The following is a 21,200-nucleotide window of genomic DNA, read 5'->3' on the forward strand; positions in this document are numbered from 1 at the left end:
CCACTGCCCTCTTCTCTGCTAGTGTCATTAAATGGGAAAACCAGAAAAACGAATTTAGGGAGAAAGACATTCTATTTGGATATTCATTTGATTCTTCCTGTTCTCCCAAGAGAGACTGACATGTCATTGTTTGCTCACAGTTCAATTAGTCTCTCTTCTCTGATCCCCAAAATGAACAAATTCATAGTTCCTAATGCCAGCGTGTTACAGTCTGTTCTAATTACTGTGGTCTCCAAAAATTCTGCACACAGAAGACAGCGAAAAGAGAAACACGAGGGAAGTGTACTTAGATTGCACTGTTGCAGGCAACACTCTCATTTCAAATGCTCTCCATCATTGCTGGCCATCTGGCAGTGCTCTGGTTGCTCATCATGGAACATAGCTAGAGGTGACACAGTACTTCCTGTGGCCCTAGGTCAAGGTAACCCCAAATATGTCTTACCAAATAATAAATGACAATTTTCTTCTGCTCCCCTATGGCCTCTGGTGTGAAGATATAATGAACCTGGATCTCTGCTGAGGACCCACAACTTAATGTCTCAGGTTTTGGCGCAATTTTGAGGAAGCTCTTACTGTTGGAGTAAGAGCGAGTTACTCTGCGCGTGGCTTGCTCATAGGATGGCGTCATCCAGTCACTGTCGTAACAGTTCAGTTCAGGTTTATGATCTGCCTAAGAGAGAAGAATAAAAGGTTCATAGCCAAACAAAATCAGTTATAAAGTCACATAAAAGCCCCCAGAAAAACTCTGGATATGTTCTGTATTTTGCATTCTTAGGAGATTGTGGATAGCATGCAGGGAAGACACAGAGAAGTGAGGTGATCCACCAAGAAACTTGCCTTATTTTCCAATTGGCAGAAAAGACCCATGATAACCCATGGACAGACATTTCCCCTGTTGAAGAGAAAGACAGAGGCTTACCCCTGTCTCTGCCACTCACTCGGATTTCCAGGGAGAGTTCTGTGAAGCTGGTAGTGTCTATTGAAAACCAGGATTGTCCCTGCTCATCTGTAGTGTAATTCTCTTTATATTTGTTTCCACCCACAATAATTGTGACGGTTTCATTGGCAAGTGGAGCATCAGTGCCATCGACCAGCTTCACCTAACAAAGCAATAACAAACTTCAGGTTTTAGACTAGCAACAAAACCCGATTCCCAAGTAATATATCCTCTTCCCTCTTTTTCTCCTTGCCAGGCAGGATATTTCTTGATAGAGAAGAACAAAAGAAAAGAATGAGGAAATGTGTGAAGCATGCCCTGAGTTGTCTGAGGGAACAGCTGAGAAAATCCTCAGCAAAACCACCTGGTCAGCCCATGGAAATTGTCTATTAGGATCCCAAGTTCCCCAGTAGTTTTAACTCCCCCAGCCAGCTTCACTTGGGACCTCCACCACGTATCACCTGCATCTTGGACCATGTCACCTGCACCCCCCAGTACTCCATCTGGTGGGATTGTGCACTTGTGTGTTTGCTGTGCCATTCATTGTCCATGGTCTCAGAAGTTCCCTACCATCCCAAAGAGTGGTATCCCTGGTTTGTACATGTGGTCCAACAGGTCAAAGCTGATTCTGCTCATGGTGGATGTGATACCACAGGAGCCTGTTCCAGTCATCTCTATTCCTGAGACAGAGCACAGTAAAGAGGGATTATTAATGAATTTCTAGTCATGTTACTCCACCTTCCTCGTGTTTGCCAGTTCCTCCTGTTATGGCCTGCCATCCCTTTGCCTTCTTCACGCCATACCTGTTCCATCTTCTGTGATTTTGCCTTGTACCTCAATGCTCATCTCATATCCCTTGCGTAGGAGCTGAAACACCTTGGTCCTCACCACACCAGAAACACACCCACGAGCATCTGCCTAAGCGAGGGATTGGAGAGAAAATTGAAATTCTGTGAACAAAGTTTGTGCCTTGAGGAATGAGAATAGATACCCCAAACCCAGCATGCTTAACTTTTGTTCATGAAATTCCAGAATTTCTTCAAGGGCTGTCTCCAAGACCAGAACTTGTGTGCAGCCTGTTTCCTAGTGTTTCATCCACACATTTTCTGTGCTCTGTGTGGTACCTGACACACAGTTTCCTAAGGGCCACACAGGTTTCCTTGCTAATTCCCTCCTGCCTTAGTTCTGTTTTTCTTCCTGTTTCTTGAATTCTCTTCTCTCTTTATCTTGGTGCACTTTCTCCTGTGTTCGACCCACATACAATACCACATCATCTTTGTTCCTTGTTCTCTGTTTCCTCCTTCTTCTTGTTTCCTCCTCATCTTTGCCTCTTGCTCACAGTCAGTCCCTCTCACAGTCAGAAAACTCCTTCAAAGATTCTTTTTTTCAGTTTGTGGAACAATACCAAAGACCTCATGGCTGGCAGTAGAGGTTCATCACTAGTTTCAGTGGGGTCAGGTTTTCATCATCAGTTCTGTTTCCAGTTTAATGATCCCTCTGTTAAGAATGCCTTCCTCTGAGATCCTCTGCTTTTCCCTGGAGAGAATACTATCTCTGATGCCCTACTATCTCCCAACATATTTCATCTCTCTTGAGACAACATTGCCCATTAACCTTCAGAAAAACCGCTACATTTTGATCTCGGGACTCACCCGTCTAGTGAATTCTTCACACACAGATTCTGCTTCTTTTCCGTAACAGCTTGAAGCAGACTGGGAAAATTTCCGGCATACTTGGACATTCACCAAACCAGGAACAGGCTTCCCATAGGTGTACCTAATCACAGTGTGTTAAACAATGTATCAGATAAGGAAACAATCGGTCACAGTCACACTCGGACACATCTCCTTAAAGACCTCTGTGGATGATTTCCTAATACTTCTTAAAGGCTGAACAATCTGACATTTTGATGATTTCCATAGTGAGATTCTTCCATCATCCATGGAAGATACATTCGTCCTGTTCTAGGTGGGACATCTCTGCAGAAAAAGGTTGACTTCAGAAAATTATTTCAGCCAGGAGCATTCCTGTATTACGAACTGCTCAGGGTTCAATGAAGAAATGGAAAGGCAACCAGGTACTCAGAAGGAACAATTTATGAGTTAAAAATGAGAACACTGGGTTTGCATCACAAGTTTAAATGATGTCTGATCTGACATCTTGGAGTATTTGAGGGTTCAGTATTGGGGCAGAGAGGCTCTGACTGGAGAAATGTAAAGACAGAAAGAGAAAATGTGAAATAAACTGAGAAGAGAAAGATGCAGATTTGTTTGACATAATCTTTTAAGGAACACAGGGAAGACCCTTCACTTTGACGGTTCAGGCCAAGCAGCAGGTTCAGGACTGACAGAATTAAGTGTTCACTATATGTCTGGTAAAAGTTTAAAGCCCTCCCCAATCACTTCTTTTGGTCCTCAGCAAAAAAGCAGAGTGAAGGATAAGCAAGAGAGATTTACTGGAGCTCTGTGACTCACAGACCACAGACAGACACTGGAAGCTCGTTGTCCTTAATGGTGATCATCTTTGGGACCTTCACCAGGACCTCGAACCTGGGCAGCACTAGATGGAAGAGAGAAAGTCTGGTGTGAGAAGAATGAATGAGAGCTGTGTACTACACAGCAACCCAAGCATAGAGCCAGGATCATCTTCATATGAACTTCTCTGTGGTCTTCAGTATAGACTTCTACCCCTTCCATAGGTTTTCTCAGGCTTCACCACTATTTGATTTCAAATGCAATTAAGGAAGTTTGTAGTCCCTGCCTTCCCTTATTTGCAACACAGGCTTATATGGCACCAGAGAGCAGAGCACGTCCCTCACCTGTGTCCCTTCAGAAGGACACACTGGTCCTGTGTGTTGTGTTCACAGCACATAATTTGCAGGTGGGACATTCACCACCTTTGTAATTTACCACATTGAAACACCCCAAATCATTGATTCTCTCGGCTGATTCTTACTGTTCTGGAGATCCAGAGTTGCTCCTAGGCTCACTGAGATGCACCATGGGGTATTGTCCTGCATGCCAAGAGGATTCAAGTGAATCTAGCCACAGACTCTCAGATCTGTATTTTCAAGTGGAAGAGGCAGCACAAAAGCCCAATATAAAGGGGCACAAGTAAAATACATATTTTGCTCTTGAGTATTAAGTTACATCCCTCTTCCCATATTGCATCCTGCGGCCCTATGCCTCCAACTCCTCATGCCCAGGACTAGACTGAAGCATGTAATGTCCTGCTTCCAGGTGGTGCAGCTGAGGATTTTTCACAGTGCAAGGAAATAACAGCAGAGTGGGTGCACATCCAGGAGATGGAAAATAGCCCTGGGTAATACAGTTTAGACATAAATTTGCCCCTAAGATGGGTGGCAAGGCTCAACATTTCAACCCCAGGGAACATTTCCTCAAAAACCTCAAAGTAAGAGAAATAGCAATAGGAGAGATTCACAGGAAAAAACTAAAGAACAAAGGAAAGAAAAATCAGTTATTTGGAGGCTAACAAAGGGACATAGCATCTTTGATTTTGTGGGGCATTCAGAATAGTCTTTGTGAGAGGAGGAACAGGCCATCTGTCACCATGGCAGGTCGAAGCCTATAACCTGGTTTGTGGTCAGATTATTCACCATACTTGACTTGAAGCCAAATAAGCCATCTCCCATGGACTTCAATGGCAATCTGCATATTCCAGAAACAGCAGGTCCTGATCAATATTTGGTTTTCATTTAGAGTCAGTGGAGAGCCTGGGAGTGTGAAGCATTGGGCAATTGGTCTCCTCAAATGCACACTGCGGTCAGAATACACATCTACTGTCGCCTGAAAAGTTTTGTTAGAGAACTGGTGTCTAAAAGGACCCCTGCAACGGCATATTTCTCCTCACTCAGTCTCTCCTAGCAGTCTGTTTGTAACATCCGTGGATTGTTCTCCAGTCACAAGATTTCTATCAAACATGTTTTCTAAACATGTTTTTCAGAAACGAGGAAGAGCAAAAATAGAGAGGACTGTGAATGGAGAGAGAGACCTTAAGCAGATGATGAGAGAAACCAAACAGAGTCACCAAAATATCATCATCTCTTACTTCATATCTAGTGCTACTTGCAACAAGCTGCTGGACTGGAGTCAACTAAGACAAAGTCAGCTGAAATTGGTGCCACAAGCCATGTACAGGAATTCTGGAATGTCCTGTGCTCCCAAGTGCACTATGAGCAAATACAAGCTCAGGCAGGTTGCAGAGGTGCTGTAAAGTCAGCAACCACTTCTGATACTTAGTGCTCTCTGGCTCAGCCCCTATGAACCTCATTGCCTGTTATATTCAGTCCCTCCATTCTCCATGTTGTTCCCAGGAAATTCCAAATTGAGTGGTCACAGTAAAAGGCATTACTGTCAAATTCCTCTCCTTACCAAATTCCTCCACACTGAAGGAGTGCTCCACATGGGATGAGAAGCTCTTCTGCACAACTATCTTGTAGGAGCCTTGGATGGGATCCGAGGTGAGGGGGAAGGAGAGCTGTGTAAAGCCTGTTTCTAATTCCACCCCTTGCCACTGGTACACACGGTTCCTCTGGGGATCCTGCAGGTGAGGGCAACAAGACAGTTACAGGAGAGGGCCAGGAACAGAGCAGTGCAGTGCCCAGTGTATGCACATTGCAGCTGGGAAATACCTATCTGTAATTATTCAACAATCTGTGAGGTTCTGAAAGTACTTACCTGTCAGTTCTGCATAACTTGCATGCAAGAAATTTTTTAAACACTTCTAATGCCCAGGGGTGTTGTCTCCCCCTCCTGCAAAGGATGAGGTCAGGAAGCTAGGCAAGACTGATTGGGACTGACTGAAAGGGAACAGAACTGATATCAGAAGTAAGTGGAACACATGGAGAAAAGAGGGAAGTTTCTGCTTCCCTGACTCGTCATACAGCATGCAAAAGTTTTGTTTTTCCCCGGCAGGAATGGAGACTGATGCAGTACCAGTACACAATCTGCTGAGGAATCAGATACCTGACTTATCTATAGGACTGAGAAACGTACATGTATAAGAGTCCTAAGCTAGTGGTGGGGTGGGGGAATGCTGACAGGAACAAAGGAAAACATGCTTCCACATATAGGCATCCAGCTGAGAGCCCTCCCTCATGTCTCCATGCTCCTAAGACTAGAGCTGAAGTGTCACTACTACTACATTTGTATATTGCTTATTTTTAACTATCAATAATGAATCCCCCTCAGACCCAAATTTCTTGTAGAAGTCACTGAAACAGCACAGTGTTTCTGCGTAGTTTAATGCAAAATTTTCAGGCTCCTCAGCAGGACAATTAATGTTTACAGTCTTTCATTTTTCTGCCTTCTCTTTGCATTGTACCTTGGCAGTCACCCCAAGTTTATTTATTCTAGATAGGTGTGTGACTCAAGGTACGTGACTATGTGCATTTACTTCACTGAGATATTATCTCAGAGTGTAGGGAAGTTGGAGATGTGAATGACATCTCCCAGTTGGAGGTCATCAGTCGGGGGCAGAAGAAGCGGCCGTGTTCCCAAGAAGCCAGCTGGGATGGTGGCACAGTCAGTAAAATGCATCCCATGGCTCTGACCAAATCCTCTTCATCATCCTGTTTCAACCTTGCCAAAAAGCCCACCACTTAACTGTGAGGGACACCACTGGGCTTCCTCCGAAGAGGAATTCAAGAAAATGTTTACATAAATGTTTACATTTCAAGCCGGGCTTGTGAACTTGTTGTGATTCCTGTGATGTATCTCTAGGGAAGGCCTGAAAGCCTGTTTGTTTTCTTCCTCAGAAAGGTGTTCTATTTTTGTAAATTACATGAGCAATAGGTCAGGATTATAGTTCAGAAGCAGCTGACTAACCTCTGTCTTTGTGCTTCAATGAGATAGATTAGTGACATCCAGGGTGTGGATTGATGGATATTTATTTCCTTAGAAGTGCTGACTCCTGGGCTGTCACCTTCCTTCACTGCTGCCACTCTTTCCTTTGGTCCAGTCCAAATTTCATGCAATCATGTGGTAAACTGCACTGACAGATCTGATCTGGCTGAAGAAAGTACTCTAGAGTAAACTGGGGAATTTTCTGCCATGGGAGTTTCCCACTCTATGAGAGTGCCTTGTAGACAGCTGTGAAATCCCAACAAAGGGCAGCACTGGACTGAGAAGGAGCACTGAGGAAGGGAGAGGGGATGGTGAGGGTGGAGGAGACAGCCTACATAAGGTGGCTTAAACAGCACGGACAAACACCATGCTTTACAGGCTGGAGCTGAAAACACAGATGGCCTTCCTAGGCATTTAAAATTGAAGGCTTTCATGATATTGACACAAACACACAAGGTTGTGAAATTATTCAGCTTGTTAGGCAAAGACATATTTCTGAGGCAGCGGAGAGGATGTGTTTGCTCTTGCTCCTTTCATGAAATTCCTGTACTCAGTAAAGTGATGTTACCCTGGTTTTTCTGAGCCTTTTGATTTTCTTAAACGGAGTCAGATCTTTTAGTTATTGTACAATATTAAGAGCAGTTTTCTACCTTTCCCACAGATGTAACATAAACAAATCCTTTGTTTTTCATTCTCTGTCCTTTGTTTGCATATTTCTAACCTGAAAACAATTGTAACTGACAATTGGTCTGGCCACTGAGGCTGAGGGGTGGAAACCCCAAAAAGCCAATCTTCTGCTAGACCCACAAATGTATAAAAAGTAAAAAATAAACAAAGGGGCTCTCTTCTCTCCGCTCTCTCAGCTGGGAGCTGGATCGGAAGAACCCCTGCAAAAATCTCTCGTCTGCGTGTGATTGCTTTGTGTGTCTCGGTGACAAAGTATCATCTCGTTGAAAGAGAAGGGACTTTGTGGGACAGCCCTAGCAAAAGGTATTTCTGAGATGCTCCCCTCCGCCTGCTAATCCACACCTCCTACTGTCTTACTCTTATTTTTCCAATATTCACAGATTGTCAGCAGCCCATCACCTCGGCAACCCTTTTTGGAACTTTGTTGATGGGAAGAAATAGTGACAGCACTCTGAAAAGAGGATACAAAAAGAGGGGCCTGGTTTTGGCCTACCTTGTGCCTCCTCTCTTGTGATCATTCTCCAGCTCTAGACAGCGATGGTGCAGAATGGAGACAGCAACCCCACACAGCAAGGGACAGTAAAAGGGCTGACTACACAGGACTCATTAATCATGTAAACCAAAATAAAATTTGTGCACACTAGTTTCAGGGTGCGTTCATGAGCCCTCGTCATTAGTTTTTTCAAAAGAAGATAACCTAAATAATAATTGTAAATTTTGGGTTCTCATCTGAAAAAGTGAGTGCTTGAATCATTGAAACATCCATCCTTTTAACTTTTGCCTACCACTGAAGTTCAACCATTAAAAAAACAACAGACAAAAAGAACATGCTTGGGAAGACAGGATATCTGCTTACCTAATTTTTTTTTCTTTGGTTTTGATAGCTTATTTAACACTGGCCTCTAATTTCAACCACATTTGGCAGACAGAAACTCTCAGTTCTGTCTGAGAAGAGGAATAAGCCATTTTGATGACATCTAGCCAAGTGTAGTTTTGTTCACAGCATGACTCATAATGGTTAATTAGTTTTCTCCTACAGCTCATTCTGTGATCAAAGGACCATTGTTGGAACTCATTTTGATGCCCAGCTACTCAGCCTTCCTTTAACCAAAGGGAAAAGGTCACATGCCCGTGATTTTTCCCTTGCCCCTCTGATGAAGACACCTCTGTGCCTGCACATTCCTCTGCAAATAATAATGTAGTTATGCACTCACCTGAATATAGACAAAGGGAAACTGTGGGGAAAGAGCAAAAGAAAATCAGTGTTAGAAGTACTAACCACACAGAAGTAATTTCCAGATTTGGACTGAATGTCAGAAGAACAAATTTCTAAAAAGTCCTTTGGGTTGTTCCTTTTCTGGACTTGTTCTTTTTCCTTGGTTTATGTTGGCTAAGGGAATCTTTTCTATAATATCTTAGGGCCCTGATCTTTTGTCTTACTGCTCTTATTCTGGAGCTGTGAATAAGCTCCAGAAGCAGCCATGTGACCTCATGGAACTCACTGCCTTTAATAATTCTCCAGCTTCTTTCCACATGAAGATGTGATGAAGCATGAGTTTTCAAAGAGCTTGTCTGCATGAGGAACTGGTCAACAAAAAAAATAAAAGATGGGCTTGTACTCCTGACCAGTTCCATAAAACCAAGTTCTTGTCATGCTGCTAAGTGTGGGATTGCAGCCACTGCCAGAAACAACTGCACACCTGTCACTACCGATGGAAACTTGTCCCCAGTATTTTTTCAGTAATTTTTTCCCTGCCCATGTGCTTAGCCATATACATTGATTTGCAAATCTGGTTTTAAACATCTATATGCTTCTGAAAAGGGGGATTTTTTTTTTTTTTTTCCAACCAGTAGAGACAGGTGGAGTGTGTCCCAGGATAGAATATGGAACAGGTAAGGCTTGGTATGAGAGAGTATTGTATGCTTTAAAGGCCATCTTCAGTTGTTCTGGATGATGACAATGGTGTTAATTAAGAATTAAATCTGGCTAACAATAAGAAATTAAGGCTCTACCTTCTCGTTCAGCGGGTAGAAGTCTTTGTCCAGAGAGATGATCCGAAACTGAACTGAAGAGTGTAACAGAAAAAAAAAGGAAATTCCACTGTTAAATTTGTAGCCATTACCAGGAAATGTCAATGTTTCAATAATTTATAACTCAGATTCATTCCACACATCAACAGGCTCTGAATGGAGATCTCTAAGTAATAGAAACAATTACTTCAGGCTCTTTCTCTTGCAGATAGTAAGGGGCAGATAAATTTAGAAGGATAATTGGGTCTTGGCTGAATTGAATTATCTCTTGGGAGTGCCTGTCCTGCTGTCTTGATTCTGGTGCAGCCAAGGGAGACTATGCTTTGCATAGTCCAGTTTTGTGCCTCCACTTGAGTAGAATGCATTGGAACCTGTGCCTACATCTGGCTGAGATGCTGTGCCTGGAGAATGAAGATTAGGAATGATGAAAGTGCCATGAACTACACCTCAGCTGACAGAAATAAGATTTACTGAGTACCTTAAATCCCCCCATGAAGAAATCTGAAAACTTGAATGCAAGCATGGTGTCTCCAGAGAATGGAGCCCTTAAGATTTTACGCTGTCAGAGTCAACACAGCTCAATTCCTGGTACCTGTCTGTCCAGGCTTGTAGATGGGTTTGTCTGTTTGGACGAAGACCAAGCTTTCAGAATTCTTGACCAGCACTGACTTGCGGCTCTTGAACAGCAGTGTGTCCCCTGTCACCATCACAGTGAGAAACGCCACTGATGTGCTATTGGATTTTGGAAGCTAAGGAGAATGAAGAGGATAACTGCTTTACTGATTCACCCCATTGCACTGAGTGTTGAAGGAAGAAGTGCTAGCTCGGTCAGAAAGTTTCCTAAAGGGACAAAAAAGACTCAGTGCAGGGAGCAAGAAAAAAACATTATTTCCTTCCTTCATGTATGTACTTTTCTTACAGAAATAGTGAATCTGATCTTATTTCATCAAATGATTTATCAAAAAGAAAATTAACCCAGATTCATTAATTAGGGTGTGGAACCCTTTGCTTACATGACTCACCAACCAGCCTTCTGCAGTAAAAAAATGTGAATAAGCTCCAGAAGCAGCCATATGACTTCATGGACCTCACTGCCTTTACCAATTCTCCAGCTTCTACAGTTTTCATTCCACACTGATATTCTTCATCTCAGGCTTACACATATCAAACAAACATGGGGCACATTCTGTCAGTCAAAGTTCCAAAAGACTTCTCCAAGACATGCATGCAGAGAAGTATTATGTGGGACACAGAATTTGACAGCGGGGGAAAATTAGTCCTTGTAAGACTACCACGGTCAGTTATCCAGAATACGTTAAACCTTTTGTTTGGATTGGCTTAGGGGGTCTCTGATTGCAGTGTGTCTTATTTCTCATTTCTGGACTGTTTGGATCTACTATGCCACATCAATAAACACAAGGGATCATCCCACGAGGATGAGATACTCACGGAGAAAGGGATGCAGGTGAACACATCCTCCTCTGACACCACATCATCAATCAAGCTCCTGTTCTCCCCCAGGTACTCGAGTGTGGCACTCAGAGTCACAGACTCGTTCAGGTAGGTCAGCTGAATGCAGATTTTCTCATGAGAATTCGTGTGTATCAGAAAGGGCACCAGCACCATGTACTGCCTGTGAAGAGAGGGAAGCAAGAAAGATCAGAAATGTGAAACAGTTTTAAGGCAACAGCATGGAGTGAAGGGAAATTAACAAATTAGCATGCCAAATCCATTGCCGTCCCTGCTAACTGCAGTGCATATAACATGAGCATTCATTTTATTTTGGGTTTATACATATTAAACGGTCTAACTAATTAGCCTAAAAGCAGGAAAATGCTTGCAGTAGAAGGAACAATTTCCATGCTAATAGAGAGTGCTTTACAAAGGATGTTTTGTTTGGCTTCACTGCAGGGAGTAAGGATGGTTTGAAAGGTTTCAGGCTGTTAATTGAATTTTGTATATCCCACAATCTCCTTTTGAGACTCAAAGACATTAGCTAAAAACAGCTGAGGAAAAAAACCCACCCACTTGTCTGGCTGCTCCAGTCTTTGCCTATCCAGGTTTCCAAATCCTTCACATGCTGAGCAAAGATGTGAGTGCTTGCAGTTTGGGACTTTATTAAGACGAGCACACAAAGGGTAGTGTTTTATTGCAACTCAAGTGTACTTGCATGTTCAAAGAGCTTTTGACAAAGGTCCCTCACAAAGGACCCTTAAACTAAGCTGCCATTCAATAAAAGGGATCATTTTACTAATAAATCAAATTATTAATTCTGTCCTGGATTAATTGGTTGAAAGATAGGACAGCAGGGGTAGGAACCAGTGAAAACTTCCAGAGTTTGTGTTGAGACCCCTGTTCTTCGGTACATACCTAAATGATCTTGGAAGCACATTTTTCTCATAATTGTTCAGGATAAGAAAATTCTAAAAATTGACTTACATATTTGCAGGAAAGATTTTTTTGTATGATAGAACTGAGTAGCTAAAACAGCAAATGAACTGTTCATAAATGAAAATAATAAACCAGCTGCTACCACACAGCGTTGAGCACTGTTGATCAGTCTTGGAAAATTCTCCATCAGTAATAAGTAACAAACAGAGGGAGGAGTTCAGAAAGGAATAGAGGACAAATACAGATGCATCCATCCAGAGCTACATTTTTGCCTGGGCTCTGAGCTTTCTGGGGAGTCCTAAAGCTATTGTGGATGCAGTGGGATCCAGGCAGTATCTGCATTTCCTTCACCATGGAGCAGCACTGTGATGAAACGTAGTGAGGAGCCTTCTGGCAACTCTGCTCAGACAGAGCTGCTGAGGAAGCTGTGAAAGGAGGGAACTCCAGCCTCCCAGAGACTGAGTTACAACTTGTGGCTCTCTACTTTCTCCAGCATTTCCTTTCTTCCACAACCTTCTTACCACGGCTTCAGCCCATGCTGCTTCCCCTAATGCCATTCCCCTGTCCCCCACCAGTGGCACTGGCAATGTGACAATAACATCCAGGCTACAGAAAGGACAGCATGACCTAGTTTGTGGGGAATTTGGCCTCATTTATCTTCCTGTGCACTGTTCTGCTGAAATTTTGGCCAACTTGCAGAACTTCCCCTTAGGCTGGCTTCCCTGCCTTGAAATAAGGATATAAACCATTGCTGTTTATAGACCTCTCTTTAGGTGTTTTGGGATGTGTTGTTGGGAAGAGACAGATGAATTAAATAACCATGAGTATTTTAAGTAACTTTGGTCACAAAATCCATTTATAGACATTCCAGGACAAAAAACATCTGGGCTGACGAAAGAGACCTCAGCATGCAGTGAGCTCTTCTGACAAGAGAGGTGGTGACTCTGACAGAGATATGCATCAGGGAGGAAGAGGAGATGGAGGCTGAGGCAAAAATGATGAATTTGTCTATACAGAGAAGGTAATACTGTATCTTAAGGTGGAATAATGTCTGTCTGTGTATTGACTCTCAGCTACTTACTAGAACAAGCATCCAGCCAAAGAAGGGGAATTTCATCAACCCAAATTCATACCTGCCAATTCAAGTGTCATTATGACCTCACACTTATGACCAAATGCAGAGTACTCCCAAGCATGTCCACTGCACTGTAAAACAGCTTACAGGCACAATCAGAGTAGGAGAACAGTACCTTCAGCTGTATTCTTCCAAAATCATAGAAGTTTTGGTTACAGAGGACCTCTGGAAGTCTCAAGCCCACCTTCCCTCCTGGAACAGGACTTTTGCAAAGGACACCATAGATGTTTCTACCACCTATCTGGGTCACCTACTCTGGTGCTGCACTAATTTGATGAATATGTTTTTTTCTAATATGTAATCTGAGCCTCAGTTGTGTCTCCTGTCCAGCTGGCCACCCCTGAAACAGAAATAGCAGTGGCTACTTCTGCCCAAAGAAGTGATACCCCTACTTGCATAGGGCACAGTAACCAAGTCTCAGTTGGAAGTTTAATTTTTGTCTTCAGTTCAAGGGTTGCTTCCTTTCTGTGTTGTATACAGCAGCTGATCTCTCCTGCACCCACAACAAAACCACTACCCCTATGCTACCTAGCAATTCACTGCTCAGAACTGCCTCACTACAGGGCTCCTGTCTTCCTTCTGTGGACCCCAACAACACTCCTCTCTCTCCCACCTCTCAGCCTTTCTTCGTTCTTCTCTCCCAGAAAGGGGCTCAGGTAAGGGAGAAAAAGTTGCCTACAATAAAGATGGAGAGAGACTATTGCCAAGGGACAGGACAAGTGGGAATGGATTCAAACCGAAAGAGAGAAGGTTTAGATTAGATATTAGGGAGAAAATGTCTTCACTGTGAGGATGATGAGGCACTGGCACAGATTGCCCAGAGAGGATGTGGCTACCCCACTCTGAAGTGTTTAAAGCCAGGCTGAATGGAGCTCTGAGCAACCTGATTTAGAGAAAGGAGTCTGCCCATGGCAGGGGGTTTGGAACTGAGAGATCTTTAAGGTCCCTTCCAGCCCAGGCCATTCTGTGGTTCTATGTTTCTGTGTTGCCCATTGGTCTGAACAGTATGGTTTCACTCAATTTCCCCTGTTGTTGGGCAAGGATGAATTAAGATTAAGTAATCTTAATTACTTAGTTACATGAGATTACTGCTGGGGGACCCGAGAACTCTGCCTGACCCCCAAACAGACTTGGTTGGCTGATCTACCCCAGAAGCACCCAAACAGGGCAGATGAATGAGGGACCGATGGTACAGTGTGAGTCCTTCAGATCCTTCAGGCTGACCCAGTTGCAACTTTACCTCTGACCAGACAGTAACGCTGCGCCTTCTGCCAGCACTATGGCAGCGCTCATGGGTATGAAATCTCTGCAGCGGGCATTAACCAGACCCGTGTTGGTGAGAACTGTGCCTCTGTCAGCACAGCGAGAGGATTGGCAGCCAAGGTCTGAAGAGGGACACTGCTGCCACCCAGACAAGAGGCTTTAGAGCAACACTGTCCCCTGGGCAAGGCTGGGGCGGGCAGGCCAGGCTCCAGCCCGCCCGTGCCAGGCTGCCCCTGTCCCCGGGGCCACCGGCGGAGCTCCGGCCCCAGCCGGTCCCCGGCGGGGATGTCCGGCGAGGGCGCTGGCACCAGCCCCCGTGCCGGAGGAAGAGAATCTAGGTCACAGATCCTCTCCCAGAACAAGTACATCCCACGCTGCCAAGGGAAACAAACTGGCAGGAGAAAGGGGAGCAAACTGGCTTGAAAGCAACAGGGGAATGGAGAGAAGCAACTCAGTGATTGAAACTAGGATACCCTGGGAAAGGTAAGCACCTGGACTCTTGCATCACGCCCACAAAGCCCCAGGTCCTGAGAGGTTTCGAGGTGGAAGCGTACTTAGGCAAAGATGTTGTGAGGATCCGGGTCTGCCCTGTCAGGCAGCTGCAGGGCAGGACCGCGGGCACTGCGGGCAGAGATCGGGGGAGAGGGCGGAAGGATGCCGCTGGCAGAGATGGTGGTGGGGAGGGGTCCCAGGGCTGGACAACCGGATGGGAGTGGGGAGCACTGTCAGAGCTGTGCGGGAGACTCAGGGCTTGGTTATCAGCGGAAAGAAAACTGAAGGGAAAAGGGAGCACTTAGACCTCCCTCCCCCCTCCGCACGTGTAGCTTACGGTTCTGTGTTGAGAGGAGTATTTCCAGGAAGGAAGAAGAGGAGGAGGAGGAAGATGTTTGGCTTGCTGGGCAGCTTGTCCTTCCCCATGGTGCAGAGCAGGTCGTGGCGAGCCAAGCAGTGCTGCTGTTTTCCCGCACCTTGTAATTCCTCTGCCCTCTGTGCTCTGTCAGCCTCTTTATAGCTGCTCTCCGCAAACAGCCAGGGGCTGGAGGAGATAAGGGCTGGGGGCCAGGGCCCATCCGGAAACAGGGAGAGGCAGCGAGGAGGAGCTGGAACAGAGGGACAGTATTTGGCCAGGGACTCTGCAAGTGGGGGAAGGGCATTTATTTGGATAATGCTTATATTAGAAATCTTTGAATGATTCATACCCTGCTTTCCTTAACCCATCAGATAGCAGCAGCACTGGGGTATGAACGTTTTTCAGCACACGGTGATATTCCCCGTGGGCAGCACCCAATCACGGCAATCTGATGTAAATTTCCGCAATATTTCCTTCGCGGTTCCTCTTCATCAGCACTTTAAAATATGTTGTTTGGAGTTGGAAAGACTGACGCAAAAGACAAAATAATTAAGTTAATACCGGCCATCATGAATATTGATAAATTCCAGTCACAGCATGCCTCATTCTGCAAAGTTTCTTCAGAGCCATACAGTCCTCACTGCTTTGCCTGACAAATATGATACAAAAATTTGATGTGTCCAACACCTCCAAGTTCATGACCACTATAGAAAATACATTTTCCCTTGAAAACAAAGTGAGATATTGAGCTGTGTAATTTTAATCACCGTAACCCAATTCTGTTATAGTTTCCTTTGATTTCTTTTCAGCTTCTATTTCTTAGCTTTGTAGGTGATGGCCAATTGTCCAAAAACAGAGTGGCTCGCTGCTGACTGCAATTGCAGGAAGAAAAGGTATCTGTGGTTGGGTGTAAATACTCTGTGCTATCACAACAGTAGTATATGTGGGAATCCTTGTCTGCTCCAGAAGTCTCAAGCAATTTTGGAAACTCTGCCACCAAAGGTAAATAATCCCAAGAGTTTCTCTGACTGGCTTCTCTAATATGCTCCTCAAGGAGTGTAGCACAACGCTCAAGGCCAAAGCAAAGCAATAAATTGAACTTTAACAACTTTTGGCTTCGAAGAACAGGCATGTGTGAAAAGAAAAAGCTGTGGAAACATTTCTTGAAGACACTGATACCATGCCTAAGGTGGTCCATGCACTTTCACCTAAGAGCTCCTGATGGAAACCAGCAGCTCTAGCAAAGGAATCTCTCCTTGGTGCCTACATCAGCTTTGTGTGGTGACAGGTGAGAAAAAACCCACAGTAAAACCCAAGACCTATATTAACAGCTCCAGTTAACAAATTGTATTAGCTGTTCAGCTAAAGGCAGAAAAAATACTAGAAAAAAAAAAAAAATCAGTATTGCTATTTTAAAGGAAATCCAAATTATGATATTACTTTTCCCAGCCTGTGGATCGAAAGCAAACAGACCCAAAGCAATTAGTTTTGTATGACAAATAAAGTATGACAGGAAGACATAGTCGAATAAATCAATAGGAATAACAGCAACACCCAAAGACATAAAAAGGGCTTTGTCATTGTAGAGGAGACAAAATACTTCACCGACCACAGTGAAGGGAAGGTCATCTATTATAAAATTTCAGACAATATGAACATTTTACAGCTTGCAACAAGGAGGAACAGGAAAATACACAATGAAATGAAATACCATAAAATGGCTTCATCAGCTAAACTTCAAATGATACTGGAAATGTCAGAATGAATAAAGATTATCCACTTTAGCTGCTTGTTGAATAATTTAACCTGAGAGAAGGGTCTGACAGCAGATGAACTGCCTTTCCCAGACGTGGACAGCTGGGCTGTCAAATATAACTCATATTTCTGTGGTGTCATATGAACAAATGAGTAATTTCAGGCATGGCAAAACCATCAATGAATTATTTTCATTTTAATGCACTTTGTAGATTAAATTGCAAACCAGATTGGTGGCTGAATTTTATAAATGGTCCTGTGACCATATTTTGCGTGATGTGAGGTGGCCATCTGTAGGGTAAGCCCTGTACAAAGTAGGGGTTTTCTGTCTTTCTTAGCTATATTGTAACAAACATCCACTCTATTTATAAACTTGGTCTTGCCTTAGAAGAAAGTCATACAGTTTGTTGTAAAAAAGGCTACAAACAAGGTTGTCTACCCTCAGGCATGAGAAATCTACAGTTTGTCTGTTTGATACTTACAGGGCATAGCACACACAGAGTAGGATAAATTGTTGGAATCCCGTTATAAAATCCCTCTAAGGTAACTAGTGAAAGATATCTAATAATTTTAAAACCTATAAACAGGAAATGGCTTGCACGTTAGCAGATATTTTTGGATATTACAGAGAATTGAAGATAATCCCTGATGTAGTAAGGAATGACAAGCTATTTTAATTTATACTTTCATACTTCTCAGAATTTTGCCAAGGAGGGGGGTAGAAAAAGCCAAAACATTTACAAATGTGTCTCAGGATAGCACTCAGGAGAATCAACTATGTTCTTTTGAGACACGTGACCCTTCAGATAAAAAATTACCACATAAAAAGATATAAGAAATGCATATAAAATTTCTATTTAACTTTGGCTGTTAAGTTATTGTCTGGGCTACCTCTCTCCTCAGGTACAGGCATCTCATGAGGGTTCTTCTGCTGGCCCTGAGGTTATGTTCAGGTCAGGTGGAACAGTGTTGGAGCCAGGCTTTCCTCACGGGTGCACAGTGGCAGGAGCAAAGGCAATGGGCCAAGCTTCATATAAGGGAATGTTGAGCACATAGAAGGAAAAAATGTTTCTCCCAAGGGCTATGTAACAACAGAACAGGCACCCACAGGTGCCAGGAGACATCCATCCCCAGGGACCATCCCCACTTCATAGCACAAGGCCATGAGCAGAAGTGCCAGCGTGGAAAAAAACCAACATACTCACAGTGTGTAGGCATTTCAGAGCTTTAAATTTAGATTTAAAGCTCACTTGGCTACGAAACAGTAAAGCTCCAAATCACTGCCTCCCTCTGGAGGGCTGCTGGAAGAAGGCAGCAGAAGGCTGCGCCTGTCCCACCTCCCTGTGGCACGGCCCATGCCGTACCCGCCTGGTGTAACACCCACCTGCTGCAGAGGCGTGCAGGGGCTCTCTCTCCTCAGCCCCTCAGTCTCCCAGAGCTTTCTGTCTGAGCTGAGGTGGCCAAGGGAAGGGCTTTGTGCTTAGCTCGTTTCCTGACTTGCTGAGTGACATAAGGCAAGGCCATCGGGCTCTCTCTGTGCTATGGCTAAGCCAGATGTTTGGTACCCAACACGTGAGCCTTTTCCCAGTGCAGAGAGGAGCTGGGGCTCAGCTGGTGTGTTTGTCCAGGTTTTTGAGATAGAGGGTGCTGCAGGAAAGCCAAACAAGAAAGTCCTAGTGGAGTACAAAGCAAGGAAATCAGATACTGTCACATTTAATCCTTCCCCCTGCACCTCTTTTCTGTTTCAACCTGTTAGGCAGGGCAGAGCTGAGATTTCAGGTCAGGAGGAGGTGTATGAGCCATGACAGTGTAACACAGCTGGAGAACACACCATTTATCAGGACTCTTTTGAACACAGTGTCCTGCCACAGAGCCTGTGCTGGGAACAGGACAAGACCTGTCCTAAGCAGCCATGGGCTCTGAAGAGAGCCAGCTGTGCATCCCACAGTCAATGCACTGGACTTCCCAGTTGTGCTTTACCTTGGCACAGACCTTGGGGACACACCTTGCCTTGACAGCAAGGACAGCAAGGGGAACCTGTGGGCCCTAGAACTTATCACTGCTAGAGAAGAGGAGTAGAAAACTTCTGGCACAGTTATGCAATTGCTTCCAGTAATAACCCAGCCTTAACCTCCCTATGGGTAGTGAGTCAAAGGGTACTGAGTCAGGAGGCTGAAAAAATGTGTGAGGTTAGCACTTTAGCAGCATGCACAGAGTCCTGTCAATAGCCAGTGGTGATTCTTATTCCCTTTACCTCTGACTGCCTTGTTCGTACGTACCCTCTCAGAATTCTCTCTCAAACAGGACTTTTTAAATCTCCCACCTGCCAGGCTGTATATGCACAGTGCGACAACATGGGGCGCAGAAGCCTGGCTGAAATCATGTTCTTAAGGGAGATCTGGGTTTGCCCAGCAGGAACAGTGGTGTGCCAGAAAGGAGATCAGTGTGCTGAGCTGCAGGAGTATCAGAAAGGGGAAGAGCGAGATATTCCCTTGAAGGAGGCTATTAGGTCCCGTATGCAATGTGATGCCCTGTTTTTAGGATTTTCTTCACCCTCAAAAAGTGACCCTTTACAAGGTCAAGCAGAAAGAAGCTATCTCTTGCTGTGAGCTACAGGATCAGCTTCCACTATATTGCTTTTCCACTTGAAAAATCTTGGAGGAAACTTTTCATTGTTGCTCTGAATAAAAATTCAAATGTATGCGTGACGTTTCTCAGGAAATCCTTCTCTGAAGCTCGGTGTTTCACAGCCAGTGGTGCCAGAGATGCGGCCACGCTTCTGTGTCACCCGGTTGATGAATCAGATGGTGGGGGTCACTTCAGTGCACCTGAAGCCCTACCTCCCTAATTGTCCACCAGGTACAAATAAACTCAACAAAGGAATAATCAGGGAACAAGGCTGAACTGTTTCCTCAGAGTAGTTTGACATTGTCATTTGATGACTGAAGGGTCTTTGGACGTTTCTGGTCTTCTCTGATCATTGAATTGGTTGGCTGTTACTCACACTTCATATTTGACACATGTGCTGAGAAGAAGACCTGAACATCTAAATCATACAGGTGGAGTCTTGCTGTGCCATTGTTAATAGTTTGGCTATTAACTATTACTGTGACACTGCAGGGATCACAGAGGATTTGAGTCAGAAGATGGAGCAACCAAACTCCCTGCACCGAGGACTCCTTTGTCTGACCCTAGCTAAGCATTTGAGAGGCCTAAGCAAGAGAATGCTTCTACACTAGAGCTCATTTTTCTGGAGAGACATGACTTTTTTCTCTAGATTTTGCATCCTGCTGCCTGCACTGTGGATGAGACTCATCTTCTACTGTGAAAAAGGTTTATGTTCACTTTTCAAAGCAAGTATGGTCATTATAAATCCTCTTCTTAACTAGGGCATAACATAAGCCTTTTGCAGATTCAGGAGCGTGGACTCCACATGAGCAGCAAATCAATTCCCACAGTACAAATAAACTCTACAAAGAATTATTTAACACCGAAGGGAAGTAAGCTTGACAGACCATTTTAGTCAGGAACACTGCGATGTGATTATACTTCATTAACCCTTTTTTATTAATAAGAATTGCATATAAGAACAGCTTTTAATGTAGTTCCAGCCGAGCCATGCATGGACCCATAGGAGATCATGCATGGACCCATAGGAGATCCAAAAGCTTCAGAGCAGGTACAAGGACGCTGGCAGACACCCACAGTGAAGCTGGGAGTTTCCCATTTATTGTAATGTTGCTGACTCAGTCCAGTGTCCTGCACAACAATTTCAGCTGTTTTAAGCTGAGATGTGCAATACCAAGCACAGTAGGCCGGTGCATGTGCTTTTGAGTTGGCAGCAGTATGGTACCTCGTAGCAGCTCTCGGGCCAGTGAGCCTGATCTTATCACAATTGGACAACACAGTTTGCTTAGTCTGTATGTCTAAAAAATTACAGTGTTTCTGCCTCCTGAGGCCTGGAACACTCCCCAGATCCCTGGCACCTCAGGATTATCAGATGACAGAGAAAGAAATGACATTCAGTCTGGTGGGTGTCCTGGCTTGTTCAGTCCACAATTAATATACTTGCTTCAGTTCCAGGTGTGTGGCACAAAACATAGAGCTGAAACACCACACCAAGGTTCCAGACATCTTGGAGGTGCTGCAATGTGTTTTAAGAATATTGCTCTTCCCTGCGGGAGTGGAAGCCAGGGAGACATGATCTAGGTATAAAATTCTGGAAGGAGAGTCTGAGCATGGGATATTTATTAGATCTGACTGCAATTATCTGTTTGAGTCGAAGGA

At 44.3% G+C, this 21,200-nt stretch overlaps 1 protein-coding gene across 3 annotated transcripts in view; it reads right to left on the reverse strand.

The window, feature by feature from the left end:
* The window catches only part of LOC120748622 (alpha-2-macroglobulin-like), a 37,638-nt gene extending 22,297 nt beyond the window's left edge, over window positions 1-15,341 (reverse strand). Inside the window, exons 1-12 of one of the 3 annotated variants that reach the window (XM_040055234.2) lie at window positions 15,138-15,341; window positions 10,969-11,152; window positions 10,112-10,268; window positions 9,502-9,554; window positions 8,703-8,723; window positions 5,329-5,497; window positions 3,412-3,496; window positions 2,590-2,713; window positions 1,741-1,855; window positions 1,508-1,617; window positions 939-1,100; window positions 443-670 (exon numbers count right to left, since the gene is read on the reverse strand). In XM_040055234.2, coding sequence (XP_039911168.1) covers window positions 443-670; window positions 939-1,100; window positions 1,508-1,617; window positions 1,741-1,855; window positions 2,590-2,713; window positions 3,412-3,496; window positions 5,329-5,497; window positions 8,703-8,723; window positions 9,502-9,554; window positions 10,112-10,268; window positions 10,969-11,152; window positions 15,138-15,226 — 1,497 coding nt within the window. In that variant the 5' untranslated portion in view covers window positions 15,227-15,341. The remainder of the gene's footprint in view (window positions 1-442; window positions 671-938; window positions 1,101-1,507; window positions 1,618-1,740; window positions 1,856-2,589; window positions 2,714-3,411; window positions 3,497-5,328; window positions 5,498-8,702; window positions 8,724-9,501; window positions 9,555-10,111; window positions 10,269-10,968; window positions 11,153-15,137) is intronic. The other 2 variants (XM_040055233.2, XM_040055232.2) reach the window with 2 other exon arrangements.
* Between the last annotated feature and the right edge of the window lie 5,859 nt (window positions 15,342-21,200).

Source organism: Hirundo rustica, chromosome 2 (assembly GCF_015227805.2).
Source record: "Hirundo rustica isolate bHirRus1 chromosome 2, bHirRus1.pri.v3, whole genome shotgun sequence".
NCBI lineage: Eukaryota > Metazoa > Chordata > Aves > Passeriformes > Hirundinidae > Hirundo > Hirundo rustica.